This window comes from Microtus oregoni, unplaced genomic scaffold (genome assembly GCF_018167655.1).
Source record: "Microtus oregoni isolate MIOR12 unplaced genomic scaffold, Mior012 000097F_ref0000449, whole genome shotgun sequence".
In the NCBI taxonomy this organism is placed as follows: Eukaryota; Metazoa; Chordata; class Mammalia; order Rodentia; family Cricetidae; genus Microtus; species Microtus oregoni.
Genome location: NW_024544710.1, coordinates 2,669,683 through 2,685,247, shown reverse-complemented (window position 1 = coordinate 2,685,247; position 15,565 = coordinate 2,669,683). Strand labels below are relative to the sequence as shown.

The following is a 15,565-nucleotide window of genomic DNA, read 5'->3' as shown; positions in this document are numbered from 1 at the left end:
AAGGACTTCAATCCCCTTAAGTCAGCTTCCCACCTAGGGATAACTTCTTCCTTAATTCCACACTAAAGGCTCCAAATCCAGTCAGCTCTGGGGCAGGACTTCAACAACAAAATTGTGAGGGGGCATAGTTCAGTCCAGACTGACACTGATCCATGCTGTCAAATGATGGACACATGTATTATTGCCTTGAGACAGGGCCAGATGCTACTGACCCTCGTCCTGCCTAAGCAGGTAACTGCCACACTCCAGTACTGGTAAGGAAGCGAACCCACAGCACTACCCACATGTGTCAGCCCCTTGAACATCATTGCAGATTTCCGAATCTCCCAACCAGACTCTCGGCATGTCCTAAAGTGGGACAAAATCTTGGCATGGGCCCTTAGCTTAGGATTGAGCCCTGAGTCCCGGGAAACCTCACTCAGAGGCTGTATCATAATGGGCTCAGGGGTTCTGCCTGAGACAGTTCTCATGTCTCGTTCTGCCCCCAGGTGGAGGCTGAGGATGGCACCCAGTGCAGGCAAGGAAACCAGGAGTTCTACTATGGATGCAGGACCAAAAGGTGGTTCTTCTCCTTATCAGCACAGGGCTCTTTGCAGGAGTTTGGAAGAAGCCCCTGCTTGCCACTTCACTTTCCTTACATGAATATGGACGTTGGAAAAATGACGCATAGTTATGAGGCCTTCGTTTCTAGTCCTCACCATTGAGGTCAGAGAATTAAACCCAGATTTTTATTTACATCTAATCATGACATACGAACCCCATATTGTATTCACACAGATGGGCATGAATAGAAATGACAAGCATCGCTTCAGTCCTTCATTGATTCACATGCCAGTAATTCCAAGTTCCCATGGAGCACTGTGAGAGGAAACCCATTTGAGTGCATGGACGGGGAAAGGAGAGAGGACCAAGAAACCTACTCATTTCTTGGGGGAGGGGGATGATGGTCTGCGATTTGGTCAAAAATGTACCTGGAAATTCCTAAGCTTCTATTGGGGTGCTTGGGAAAATTCTGAAAAGGCACAGATGAAAACTGTGGGCTCTTTACCTCCGATGTGCACAGGGACTCTACTCTTCAGGGCACAACAGAGGAGCAGCAGGCACACCTGCTTGCACATCTCCAGGGCTGCTAATCATCTCCTCAGGGACCAGAGGTGGCTTGTCTGGAAAAAGACTTGGTCTGGCAAATTTCACCTACAGTGTCTGCTCCAATGGCAACCCCACCCCCAGTTCCTTCTCATGATGTCTCTCCCACCTGGAGTCCACCTAGAACTCTGGAGTGATGCCCATAAAGACGGCAGAACAGAGGTGATGGCTGAAGGCCAGCAGCAGCTTTACACAGCGCTATTCAAAGGCCTAAGGGACCACTCTCCATTCTCCTCCTCTAGTTGGAACTGAAAGGCACTGGAGTAGCCATCCGTTCCTCACAAATGCCGCATCTTCATCATAAGCATCAGTCATGATTTCCCCTACAAGCTTCACAACTCAATGTGGGAAAACCGGTCAAGAGGGGAGAAAGATGATACTGCCTGCTTGAAGCCGGGTACGAAACACCCGGATTGAGTGGCACTAAAGCATTTCCAAGGACTTAGGAAAGACAAGAAACCAGAGCAGTGCACACCATGACCCGGAGAGTCCACTAAATGATAAGGATCAAATGCTGTCATCCCAAATGAGGTATGGCTAAAATATCAGTGTGCTTTCTTCTCAGAGTGAGGTCTCTTAGTACATCTCTGCTCAGGAAGCTGCATGTGGCTTGAGCCTGTTGCGGGGGAGGGAGGCAGAGAGAAAACAGAGAAAGACACAGAGAGGGCAAGAGCACCTGAGGAGGAAGAGAAGGGAGGGGGGTGTAAGGAGCAGAGAAAGAGACAATGGGAGCGGAAGGGAGGTAGGAACATTGGAGAGGTGGGAGTGGGAGAACAGGAACAGGACAGGTCACATGTCAGCAATGTATCCACTGGATGTGCTGGATGTCCAGAACCGAAACAGGGAGGAACAATGGGGAGGGGCAGAGTGGGCAGGCACTGTGAAAGGAAGTGCTTAGCATTTACACTTGGCCAAGCAGGCAGTTCAGCAGATCTCTCTAAGTCAGTCCTGGAGAAGAGGATCACTGCTGCCATCACACACTCTCGTGCAAGGAAGTCCTAGGAGTCACTGTGGCTGGAACACACACTCCTGGAAGATGATCTTCATTCCCTTCTTTCCACGGCCTGGGCAGGTCAGTTTCGTGTCCATGGGCTCTGGAACATCCTCCAGGGGGCTGGTCTGGAACATCCTCTGGGGATACTGGGGTTTGGTCAGGCCATGGCTCCCACTTCTCCATCCCCAACCAGTAGCCGAATGGGGTAATGGACAACAGTCATGAGGGACCGCAAAGATGAGGTCTCAACTCTCTTTTTCAGACTGTGAGAAACCCACAACAATACTTCCAGGAAGGTAATGTCTTTGCTCACAACATGGAGAACTCACCCAATGGCCCAAGAGGAACCGGGAAGGCTGCTCCTCCGAGAAGGCCCTGGAAGGGTCGGTTCCAGAGAGCCCTGGCACGTGTGTCCAAGTTCTTCAGGTGAGGGCTCTGAGTCAGCCTGCCTCTTACCACTCACAGCAAGTTGCAATGACTCTCTCCCTCTCCCCTAGAGAACACCCCAGCCCTCCCCTCCATTCCCACAGGGCTTGTGAGGGTCCACTTGTCTCTCTGTTTCCTTCTCAGGAGAGGCCGCCGGACAGAAAAAGGCTGAGTCCACTGAGGTCCGAGAACGGGGCCATGGCGTTCTGCTGTCCAGGCCTTTGCCCTCCTGAGAATCTTGTTCAGTGCAGTTGAAATAAAGGCCGTCATGCTTTACAATGTTTTGCCTCCATGACATGTCCTTCACTTTCATACTGACACCCACCTCAGATGAGATGATTTGGGTATCAGACTGGATGTCCCTGGAGTGTTGGTGCGAATGGCAGGAACTAGTGTCTTTCTTACTCCAGCTGAGCCATCCACTCACCTTCTTGAGGCAATGATGCTTGCTGCTTGGAGGTGGTGGTGGAGTCCTTGTTCAATGTGCAGTGAATTTCCCACAGCTCTCAGCTCTGACCCCAAGGGGTACTTGCATGTACTGAAAATCCTTGAGGCGTGATGGAGGTGGGTCTTGTATCTTATCTGTTGCTTTCATTGGTTAACTAATAAAGAAAACTGCTTGGCCTGATAGGACAGAAAATTAGGTAGGCGGAGTAAACAGAACAGAAGGCTGGGAGGAAGAAGCCGAGTCAGGCAGTCGCCATGATTCTCCCACTCCAGACAGACGCAGGTTAAGTTCTTTCTTGGTAAGCCAGCTCGTGGTGCTACACAGAATATTAGAGAATATTATCAATATGTAAGAGCTAGCCAATAAGAGGCTGGAACTAATGGGCCAGGCAGTGTTTAAAAGAATACAGTTTCCGTGTAATTATTTCGGGTATAAAGCTAGCCGTGCGGGCGGTCGGGTGCCAGGAACATAGCCCGCCGCTCCCCACTACAGAGTGGCACCCAACGTGATGGACTAAATACACTTAAAAACCTGAGAGGGCTTTAAAAAAGAAAGGAGAGAGAGTTTAACACAGCTTTTGGGTGTTTGTGGGTGGCTTGCCACAAAGAAATTGCCCTGACTCAGCAGCAGGAAAAAAACTGGTTGTTTTAAAATGCCGGCTTTCTGGGCTGTGCCACCATTGCAATCTCTGTCTGGCTCCTAGGGGAGACAGAGTCTTTGAATGGAGCATTTGGAATAAAGTGCTACGGCTTGCTTGATGGCAATGTGGACTGCTGTGTGCCTGGAACTGTGTGTGGTTCAGGGGCACCAAATGGCTCTAAGGTAGGAGTGGCTCAGCTCTGCCATGCTGAACTGTGCTGGTCTTGGGCAGGAACTGCTGTAATTATCATAATAACAACGCAGTTAAGGTTTAGACTGGGCAGGAAACAGGCTCTACCTATTACGGTATTACATCTACATGGCGCAACTTAAGTTTTTAAGAAGTACTTAACATTTTAAGAACTGCTCCTGGATAGTAAAAAAAAAATACAGATTCACAATAGGACAGATTCAGACCACTAAATGGATCACAATGTTGGATGAGTGTATGTAGGCTTGAGAGAGAGAAAAAAAATAGAGAGAGAGAATAAAGTTAATGCCCTTAAAAAAAGGGTAAAGTCTTGAAAGAGACAGAGTACAGATAGTTATAGATTAAAAGAAATAAAGAAAAATAAACCACGTAAAAATGGAAAATTCACAGAGAGTCTGGATTATGTACATTGTGTTTTCTTTAAAATATTTGACTGTGAAGGAGCTAAGCACAGAGAGACATTTCATTATATGGGCTGCCAAGTGGAACCAGAACGGATATCATGAGGGTATGACTTCAGAATTTGGGTCTAAGGATATGATGCTTTGAAAAGGGTCTTCTTTTGTTTTCACAGAGGATGAGACCCTGTGGATTGTGTCTATCCCAATATGGAATGATAAACCACACCCTCCTGAAAGGTTGCTGTGAACACCCTGAAAAAATTACTTTGCTCAACTGCAGACTGAGATGAACCTAGCAGACAGGTTATACTGTGAAAGACCTAAATAACAGCGCCCCCATTCAGCAGGAATCAGTTTGGAGAGAAATAACTACGTCCATATTCCCAAATATTGTTTATAAATGTTTTTTTACATTTAAAGGATGGTATGATATAGATATGAATAATTTTCATTGGTATGGATTTTAAGGTCAATTTTGTTATATGTATATGTATTTCTGATCTTGATTAAGGTATTGTGATTGTATAGTTCATTTAAAATGTAATGTATAATTATGAAATATAGGTTTTTAATGGATAATCATCAATAATAGTCAAGCTTGTAGTCATGTTAGTTAGATTTTCTAGATATATAGAGATATATTTCAGTTAGATAGACATTCTTCATATCTTTCAAAGACTGCAGAATATGGCATTTAAATGTTTTAATAACTTAGGGCTTTTCATGACAATGAGACATGTCTGCTTCTGGCAGCACCAATCTACTTCAAGAGGAAGATGGGCATTGAAGAGGCTCCTTATGGAGTTTGTTTAGGCATTTGGGCAAGAAACTGCTCTTGCCTGGACTGATGCATGAACTGGACACAAAGAACCTGCAGAGAGAGGACTGCTGAACTTGCCTAAAGGTGAGATGGTCCTTTGGGGTTCCTGACTCATGAAAGAGTCTGCAAGACATTCTGCAGGACACAGCAGATAGTGACTGAACTGCCTTTGAAATTTCCTGCTTCATGGAAATGTCTGCTGGATACTATGGGCCTGAAGGCTGAAGATGGATGCCCCAACAGTAGAGAGGAACTTTGGATGACTGTTCAGGTAGCGAGATGTCTCTGTCATTTCTAGAGTTTGGATTTCTTGTTTGCTTAGGTAATATTATATCCTTCTGGAGTCTTTGATGGAGTTGAAGAATAAATAGATAGTTATACTTTTCCTTAGTTATGATAAAAGATAAAGTAGATATAAATATTGTAACTGTAATTCTTACTTGATAACTGTTTTGCTATATGTAATTTTACTATGTTAAAGTTAAAGCCTTTCTTTTTTTGTTTAAACAGAAAAGGGGGAAATGATGGAGGTGGGTCTTGTATCTTATCTGTTGCTTTCATTTATTTTCAATAAAGAAAACTGCTTGGCCTGATAGGACAGAAAATTAGGTAGGCGGAGTAAACAGAACAGAAGGCTGGGAGGAAGAAGCCTAGTCAGGCAGTTGCCATGATTCTCCCACTCCAGACAGATGCAGGTTAAGTTCTTTCCAGGTAAGGCAGCTCGTGGTGCTACACAGAATATTAGAAATGGGTTAGATCAATATGTAAGAGCTAGCCAATAAGAGGCTGGAACTAATGGGTCAGGCAGTGTTTAAAAGAATACAGTTTCCGTGAAATTATTTTGGGTATAAAGCTAGCCGTGCAGGCGGTCGGGTGCCAGGAACGTAGCCCGCCGCTCCCCACTACAGAGGAGGGAATAGCATGTCTCTGCCCCCCTTTCACTGCAAAATATCCTCATATGGAGAAATACTTTGCCTCATTTATGAATGGGTAGTGGACGAGTCAGTTTGGGGAAAGCTACATGGTGGAGGATGCATAATGGGGAGCAAGTAACTTGTAGAAACACTCCCTGGATCCTGCAAAAGGGCTTTAGACTTCCATGCTCACAAACAGTTCCCAGACAACCCCCTGCCTATCAAAACAGTCGCCCTCCAAGGGACAGCCTTTTCTCTAACTACACATGGTTTGTCCTATGTGGGCCTTTCTTGCATTTCCTTGGTGATCTTGAAAGATAACAAAACATAGTTTCCTCAGGACAAGACGTCAGTGGAAGATGGAGCATAGCTGAACCATTGATCCAACATGGAGGAGACCATGCTAGAAATGGCAACAGCTGAGCTGGAGATATGGCTCAGTAATTGAGGCCCTGCTGCTGTTGTAGAGGACCTGGGTTCGATTCCCACCACCCACATCATGGCTCACACCTGAGTATAACTCTAGTTCCAAGAGATCTAACTGACCCACTCTTTGACCTCTCTGGGCACCAGGCACCCACAAGGTGCACAGATGTGTGAAAAACAACCCTGCACATGAAATAAAAATAATTAAAAACAAATTGCAACACCAGTTATCAGAGACTAGGGAAACAATGTTGTGGACTTCAGAAACAACAGGGAATTGGACATCATGGGGGATCCTCAAAATACATTATTTTCTGTGTAAATGGAGACCAGGACTCACAGTTCCTCCTGGAGTGGGCTCAGCCTTGTAGAAATGGTGAAATTATTGTCTCCACTTGTTCAAGGGAGAGCAGAACACTGGGGTTGCTTGTTCTTCTGTTGGCTCACCCTTTTCCATTCTGCCACATCAGGCTTTCTCATGTTCTTTTGCATCTAGGTAGAAATAAGTCTTGATATATCTGTTGAGTTCTGTACCAATATTATTCATACACCTCTTCCAAAAAAGAGAACAGTTAATTTAGGTGGGATGACCTTGGTATTTGGAGATTGGGGGAGGGGAAGAGGTCATTTACAATGTAGGCATGGAAATGGACCACATCCTTAGGACTCTTCATGGGACAGCCGAGCTTGCTGAGGTGCCTATTAGGACTGTGGGCTATAGACAATGAATCCTCCATGGCTATATTTGAGAAAAACTGACTGTAAGAAGTACAAAATGTACAGCATCCACTATGCAGCCTTCACCACTGACAATGAGCTGTGAGGCTGCAGATGCAAAGGAAACCTTTTGGCATCCCAAAGACAGGGTTTAGATTGACATCCTCATATCCACACCCAAAAGCCCTATTCTAGAGAAAAACAGACCATTCCCACAACACCCACCCCACTTCAACCTCAGATTCCCATAGCACCATCGCCCCCAGTCCCCCAGAAAATATCTCTCCTTATTTCCTTCACAGGAATGAACCAATGAGGGTCTTTAGATCCAGTGCTCTCTGGACCCCACATATCTCATTGGAGGCCCCAAGATTGCTGCTACTAGATTCCATGGAGTTTGTGCCTAGAGGACAAGAAGTTTCTAAAGGGGCACCAGCACATAAATGAAATGTGACCAGCAGCCTGCAAGGGTCAAAGTATTCACAGGGCAGCTACTAGGCTCCTGATATCCACTAGAAGCTATCCTAAGAAAGCACAGGAAATGTGGGTCCTTCAAAAGCCATGCTGTATATACAGGCCATCAACTTTGGGTGATGTGGGATTCCTCTCTGTATAATGTGAATACCACTGGTGAATAAAAAAAAAATGCCTTGGCCTGTTGATAGGGCAGAACTTAGGTAGGTGGGGAAAACTAAACTGAACTCTGGGAGAAAGGAGGCAGAGTCAGGGAGAAGTCATGGGACTGCTGCCAGAGAAAACATTCTGGAACCTTGCCAGTAGGCCACAAGCCTCATGGTAAAATAAAAAATAATGGAGATGGGTTATTTCTAGACATAAGAGCAACCTAGCAATACACTTAAGTAACTGGTCAAGCAATGATTTAATTAATACAGTTTTGTGTGATTATTTCAGGGCTGAGCTGCCAGGAAACAAACTAGCAGCCTCCCAACAACAAATTGGCATGCCAATGTGGTGGACTAAATCCATGTAAAACCTAAAAAGCTTAAAAAGGAATCCTAGACACAAAACAGAGTTAACCATGGTTTAGTAGCAGCATGTTCTTGGGTGGGTTCTGTTTGCCAGAAGCAAGCAGAGGCATGGCTCCTTCAAGAGAGATTTCCTGATTCAGTGATAGTAGAAAAAAAAAGCCATGCTTTTGAATTGCTGGTTTTCTGGACTGTGCTGCCAACATGACCTCTGGTGTTTTCAGGAGGTCCGAGCATTTAAATGGTGGTTTGTGAGCAGATTGCTACAACTTGCTTAATGGCAATAGAGATAGGCTGTGTGCTTAAAAATGAGGCTGTGAGCATGACTCTCAGAGGTAGCAAACAGCTCCACCATGCTGGACTGGACGGAGCAAACAGAAAGTACCATATTTCCTCGAGCAATGGTGCCGCTTAAATTCATAACAAGCGCTTATCATTTTAAGAAGCACTTTTGGTCAGAAAGTAATTATAAATACACAAGAAAGACAAATTCAGATGGAAAAGACCTCTAATTGGGTCACAGTGTTGGATAAATGTACATAGGCTTGGAAGAGATAGTAAAATGAATATAGACAGTTATAAAAACAAGTAAATGGTTTAAAAAAACACAGTCTTTAGAGAGACAGAGTATAGATAGTCATAGATTAAAGGAGTAAAGATAATAAAATAAATATTAAAAAGTAATAGATTTAAAACAAATAAGCCACGTAAAGATGGAGAACACACACAGAGACTGGATTATGTATATTATTGTATTTCCTTTGAATTTTTTGACTGTGAAGGAGCTAAGTAACCAACATATACACTTTAAAGTATCTTGACTTCAGAATTTGAGTCTAAGGATATGTTGCTTTGGAAAAGAGGTTCTTTTATTGTTTCCTCAAAGGATGAGAACCTGTGGATTGCTTCCAGACTAATATGGTTTGATGGACCAATACTCCCCGAAAGGTCACCTTAAACACCCCTCAAAAATTACTTTGCACAGTAAACAGAATGAAGCAGCTTGGAAAGAACTATGCCCATATTCCCAAATATTGTTTATAAATGTTTATTTACATTTAAAGGGAGATATGTTATAGAGATTTGCATTTGGTATGGATCTTGGTTTATTGATAAAAATTTAAGGATAATTTTGTTATTCTGTGTATATGCATTTTTGTTCTTGATTAAGATATTGTGTTTGTCCAGCTCATTTAAAAATTTAATATATAATTAAGAAATATAATAGAGAATCATCTATAATAGTCAAACTTGTAGTCATATTAGTTAGGTTTTCTAGATATATAGAGATATATTTCAGATAGATAAGCATTCTTCAAACATTTAAAAGACTACAGAATATGGCATTTAAAATGTTTTAAGAGCTTAGGACTTTTCATGACAATGAGACACATATGCTCCTGGTAGCATTAATATATTTCAAGAGGATGATGGGTATCAAAGAGGCTCCTTTTGGAGTTGGCTAGACATTTGGGAAAGAAACTGCTCTTGCCTGGACTGCTTGATGAACTGGACATGTAGGTGCCGCAAAGATATATCTGCTGAACTTGCCCATAGGTGAGATGATCCTTCAGGGTTCCTGCGTCATGAAAGAGTCTGCCAAACATTCTGCAGAAATACAGAAGAAAGTAACTGAAAAACTGCTAATATACGCAGAAGTATCTTTGAAATTTCTTGCTGAATGGAAAAGTCTGCAGGATACTATGGACTTGTAGGCTGAAGATGGATGCCCCAACAGTACAGAAGAACTTTGGGTGACTGTCCAGGCAGTGAGATTTCTGTCAATTCTAGAGTTCTGGAAGTCTTTTACAATGTATTCCCTGTTTACTTAGGTAATATTACATCCTTCCTGAAGTCTGTGATGGAGTTGAAGAGTAGATAGTAATAATATAGTTTTCCTTAGTTATGAAAAAAGATAAAGTAGATATAAATATTATAACTGTAATTCGTGCTTGATACCTGTTTTGTTATATGTAATTTTAATATGTTAAAATTAAAACCTTCCAAGGTCCAAATGAGGAGCAGAAGGAGGGAGAACATGAGCAAGGAAGTCAGGACCAAGAGGGGTGCACCCACCCACTGAGACAGTGGGACTGATCTATTGGGAGCTCACCAAGACCAGCTGGACTGGGACTGAAAAAGCATGGGATAAAACCGGACTCTCTGAGCATGGCAAACAATGAGGGCTGATGAGAAGTCAAGGACAATGGCACGGGGTTTTGAACCTACGTAATGTGCTGGCTTTGTGGGAGCCTAGCCAGTTTGGATGTTCACCTTCCTAGATATGGACGGAGGGGGGAGGACCTAGACTTCCCACAGGGCAGGGAACCCTAACTGCTCTTTGGACTGGAGAGGTAGGGGGAAAGGAATGGGGGGGAGGGGGGGAGGAGTGGGCGGAGGGGGGAGGAGTGGAGGGAGGGGGAGGAAAATGGGAGGCGGGGAGGAGGCAGAAATTTTTTCATTAAAATAAAAAAATTAAAACCTTCCTTTTACTTAAACAAAAAGGGGGAGGGGATGTGGGATTCCCCTCTGTATACTGTGAATACCATTGGTGAATAAAGAAACTGTCTTGACCTGTTGATAGGACAGAACTTAGATAGGCAGGGAAAACTAAACTGAATGCTAGGAGAAAGGAGGCAGAGTCAGAGAGAAGTCATGGAGCTGCCAGAGACAGATACACTGGAACCTTGCCAGTAGGTTACAAGCATCGTGGTAAAATATAAAATAATAGAGATGGGTTAATTCTAAGAGCTAGCTAGCAATATGCTTAAGTAATTGGCCAAGCAGTGATTTAATTAATACAGTTTCTATGTGATTATTTCAGGACTCAGCAGGCAGGAATGAAACAAGTGGCCTCCCCCAACATTTGGGTAGAGCTACACTTTCATCAGATCCCTCTCTATTCATGAAAACCTCTGTAGCCCAACCAGATTGGATTGGTGCTGCGGTCTGGCCACCAAGGCTTATGCTGGCTCTGCTAAGACATAGTTCTCTCTCATTTCTGTCAACAGTGGTCCACAACACCAACAGAAAGCTTTACAGCTGCCCCCACACAAGCCTTTTTCTTTTCCAACTTATGGAACCTCACTGTAATCCTACCACTGCCCTCATAACACACTGGCTCTCCCTGGCCTCAGGAGACAACCTCTGCTTTGTGCCCTTGCCTCAGGGGACACTCTCTGTTCTGGTGAAGAAGCACTTGCTCCTTGATGTAGGTGTTACTTTCTATGTGTTGCTTTCATTGGTTAATTAATAAAGAAACTGCCTTGGCCCTGATAGGACAGAAATTAGGTAGGCGGAGTAGACAGAATAGAATGCTGGGAGAAAGAAGCCAAGTCAAGCAGTCGCCATGATTCTCCCACTCCAGATAGACTCAGGTTAAGATCTTTCCTGGTAAGCCACCTCGTGGGCTACACAGAATATTAGAAATGGGTTAGATCAATATGTAAGAGCTAGCCAATAAGACGTTAAAACTAATGGGCCAAGCAGTGTTTAAAAGAATACAGTTTCTGTGTAATTATTTCGGGTAAAGCTAGCCGGGTGGCGGGAAGCAGCCCCTCCGCTCCCACTACTACAGCTCCTTTCCTGCCACTCATTGGAAAGGACGGGTCAAGGACCCAGAGTGTACAGGGAATGAGCTGCACGTGAGCCAGAGTCCAGAGCACGGACCACAGCTGCTGCTGGTGGGCCTTCCCTCTGGCAAACCCCAAGTCAAGAGTGTCTAGTCCCAGTTGATCCTCATTTATCTCCTCTCTCGGCCACAACTCGAGAGTGTGTCTCCTGCACACGTGTTCTTGCCCTCTCACCATCCCTCCAGTATCCTCTAATTCTAGCCTTCCAGTTCCACGGAAGCAGTGAGTCCACCAGTTGTCCACAACATCCCGACAGGGGGTCACTGGCAGTTTTTACATCTCTAGTGCTGCCTCTCTTGGGGGCCGTTACCTAATGCCAATGAAGCCTGCTGCCTCCCAGATGCCTGTCCTCTGGGCTCCCTGACCACCCCGGTCAAGCCTGCCTGCCGCATCTACCTCAATTATTTACACTGAGAGCCCCAACTAGACTCTCAGATGTGGGGCAGAGCCTGAGTCTGCTGCCTTGCTCTTCCAGTGCCCAACACAGTGCCTCACATAATGGTCACTAGGACACGGGTTAAATAAATGAGTCCATGAGCAAGGTGTCTAGTTCAATTTTATTTTCCCCTACATTCCAGCTCTAGGTGAATACAAGTAAACATTAGCTGGTTCTGCTGTGCCAGGTGTTGGCCACATTTGTGTTTTACCTCTGAATATCTGGAGGGGGAATCACAGCGTTACGACTTCCGTCAGCATCTCAAGGAGCTACTGACTCGACCCCAGGATGTTTCAGACATAAAATGACAGTGTCACAATTGTTTTGTATAAACAAAGAAATCTCCCGTAAATAAGGAACAAAGAAACCCTGGATGTATGCCAAGCATAACCATGGATGCTCATACTTAATCATACGTCTAGAAAAGCAAGGCTTTGGGAAATGTTTTACTATGCCTTTGCTTCCACTCTGATCTGACATGTACATATCGAGGCACTTTTGACTTATCTTATGGCTGCGGGGATGAAACCCACAGCCTTGCCCATTTGAGGAAAGTCTTCTACCACTCAGCCACATCCTCAGCCTTCATCACTTAGTTCTCATGCCTTGAGGCTTCGCAACTGTTTCTCAATGAGAAAGAGGGTAGCTACAGAGAAAGCACAACCTTGCCATGTGCAGACTAGGCACTAAGTCACCAGGAAGCACAGCCCTGGAGCAGAATGCTATGTGTCCTTCCTCACCCTGCTCTAGCCCTGCACTTCCTAATCAGAGCCACAGGGCCTACTGCTCCAGCACCCCTTTGACTACTCACAACAAAAGCAAGGAAGCCTCAGCCATCCCTGGTGGCGGCAGAAGCCCAGACTCCGACCTGAGATGGTGACTGGCCCCTGCACTGTCCATCACTCCGGCATGGCTCTAGCCCTGGCCCTGGCACTTGCCCTGGCACTGGTGCTGATGCTTGCTTGCTTCAGCCACGGCAGGGGCCCTGGAACTGGAACTCGCACTAACTCTCGCACCTGTCACATCATCACCAGCAGCTGCTTCTCGGCCACCGCACTGTGAGCACTGGGCACTTCCTCCTCTTCTTTCAAGGCCTCATTTACTGCCACAGCCAAGGCTCTGGGCCGGGTGTCATTCACTTGGGCCACAAACTCCTGGCCTTCCATCTGTCTTGTTTCCTTGGAGGGCCCCACAAGAATACTGAGAGACAGTACTGGACTGCTGGAGGGCACCTCCTCGTGCACCACAAACTTGTGCTGCACACAAGCTCTGGCCATTCCCTTTGGTGACGGCTCCCCAAGGACGGGATGCTTTTTAGGCGAGCATACCTCCAGCACCCTCCACACCTCCCCGAACACCTCCTCTGGGACACAGCTGGCCTGCACGAAGATCAAGTCCGGGATACTCAGCAGAAAGCCCAGTCTTTGGCGTGCTTGCCCTGGTCTGGTCGCCTGTCAGGCCCCCAAGGCAGGGCAGGCTGATTTTTTTTTTCCTGTTAGGGACATAGGCGTGCTCTGGAGGGCCAAGTTCCTTTACCTAGACCCAAAGACTAACTCGGGGAGGTCAGAGGTTCTCTTGAAAATCTCGGGGAAGAAGCTCCTGCACCTTTAGGATGAAACACTTCAGCATGTCTGCCCTTTTGATCCACACAGTCTTCGCATTCTTAGCCAGCAGGTACTGCGCCAGCAGCTCAGCTACTTTCTAGCTCCCAGGGCTCTGGGCATGCGCGCCAGGGGTGGTGGGGCCCGCGGGGTGCTCGGCGGGGGATCCCCTAGGGGCTTGGGGGGTCCACAAAGGAGCTCGCAGAAGCACCTGGGCGGGGGAGGGGGGCTACGTGCCTCAGAAGAAATGCTCTTGGGGCTCCGGGCAGCACTTAGCGTCCCCGCTGCCGGCGCCCCCGCGGGGTTTCCTGGGCAAGGAGGAGAGAAGGAGGCCAGGGGCCCTCTGAGACCCGCAGGCCCTGGGTGCCACCTCTACCGCGGACGTTCTCACCTGCGGCTTTGGCTGGCCCGGGAAGCAGGAACTCGGGGAGGAGATGCGCGTCCACGGGCATTCGGCGGCCGGCCCGAGCGCTGGCTGCGAGGCCGCGAGGACCGTGCCGTCGCCGCGGACGCTGCGGCGGCCGCCGAGGACACCCGCAGCCCCTGGGTCTGGAGTCCCAGGCTGGGGCCCTCACACCCCGAGGACCAGGAAGCGGGCAGGGGAGGGGGCGCAGCCTCCGCCGCGACCTGTGGGAACGCGCTGGCGCCGCCCCGCAGCGCCTCTGCCGGCCGGGGACGGTACTGCAGCCCCGGGCCGGAAGGGTGCGGGGGCGCTGCTCCCAGAGGTGGGGGCCGCTGAGGCCAGCCTTTCAAGAGACCAGAAGCCTCGGGACCACACTCAAAGCAAGCCTGCCTTCCTCCCTATTGGCTGTTACTGGGAAGAATCGGTCCTCTGGGATCACCTGTGTCTCCCTCCCCCTGCTCCTCGAGGAGCCAGCTCCCTAGGAGACAGATGGCTCTGCTCCTGAGTGGAGGGAGGCCTTTCTCCAGCAACAGGCCCTCCTGCTTCCTCTAGGCGTGCTCCACTTGGGAGGGCTGCGGTGGTCGCATGCCCTTTCGGTATGTGGCCTCTCCACTACACAGTCCAGAGAGACATTAAGTAGTATAATCTAACTTTCCAGAGCCCATGGCATCTTTGTTTACTTAGTCCTCTGCCTCCCACCTCACTGGACCTCTTTGTTCCCCCACACAGTACTTTCTTTCCTCAGGCCTGTCATCTGACATTCAGGAACCTTCAATAAACCCTGAGCACAGAGGTCAGCTCCCAGGCAGCCCACAAGGAACCAGAAGATTTCTCCACCCCAGCCGTTGGCTCTTTTTGTTGCAGCGTGTCCAACAGGTTAGAATTCCGTTTAAAGCCTACCCTTTCTAGACAGTAAGCTATCAGCCTCTTTTTCTTAATGTCTACGACTGGCTCTGTATCCCTATGAAATGGTCCCTGAATTTCCACATGATGCCGACGCTTCTGTTTTTCAAATTTCTCCCGCTGCTGGCATTTTATTGCTGCTCCTCCTGTTATGGAGACTTGAGCATGTTTTATCGTCTGAATAAAATAATTTCCCCTCATTATTCTGTTTTCAAATCTTTTGAAAAATCTTGTCCTCTATATGAATATCATGGTCAAAATTTGCTAATATCAAGACGTCCATGGCTTGATTTGCACCAGGATAGCCGGGTATGTAGAGCTCAGCACCAAGGACAGTTAGCATCTGGAAAATGTGCAGGTTATCAACCACAAAAAACGTACGTCCTGCCATTGATTCTGGCTTCTATTCAGGGTACTTCAGTTTTCTTTGTAAGTTGCCTTGAGTACCTATTGCATTTTTCT

The 15,565-nt window shown here is 46.8% G+C and overlaps 1 protein-coding gene across 1 annotated transcript in view; it reads right to left on the bottom strand.

Annotated features, from left to right (window-relative positions):
• LOC121442871 (doublesex- and mab-3-related transcription factor C1-like) overlaps positions 1–14,340 on the bottom strand; it is a gene marked incomplete at both ends in the record, with an annotated part of 35,959 nt that extends 21,619 nt beyond the window's left edge. The window contains one exon of the mRNA XM_041644516.1: positions 14,189–14,340. Coding sequence (XP_041500450.1) covers positions 14,189–14,340 — 152 coding nt within the window. The remainder of the gene's footprint in view (positions 1–14,188) is intronic.
• Positions 14,341–15,565: the final 1,225 nt, after the last annotated feature.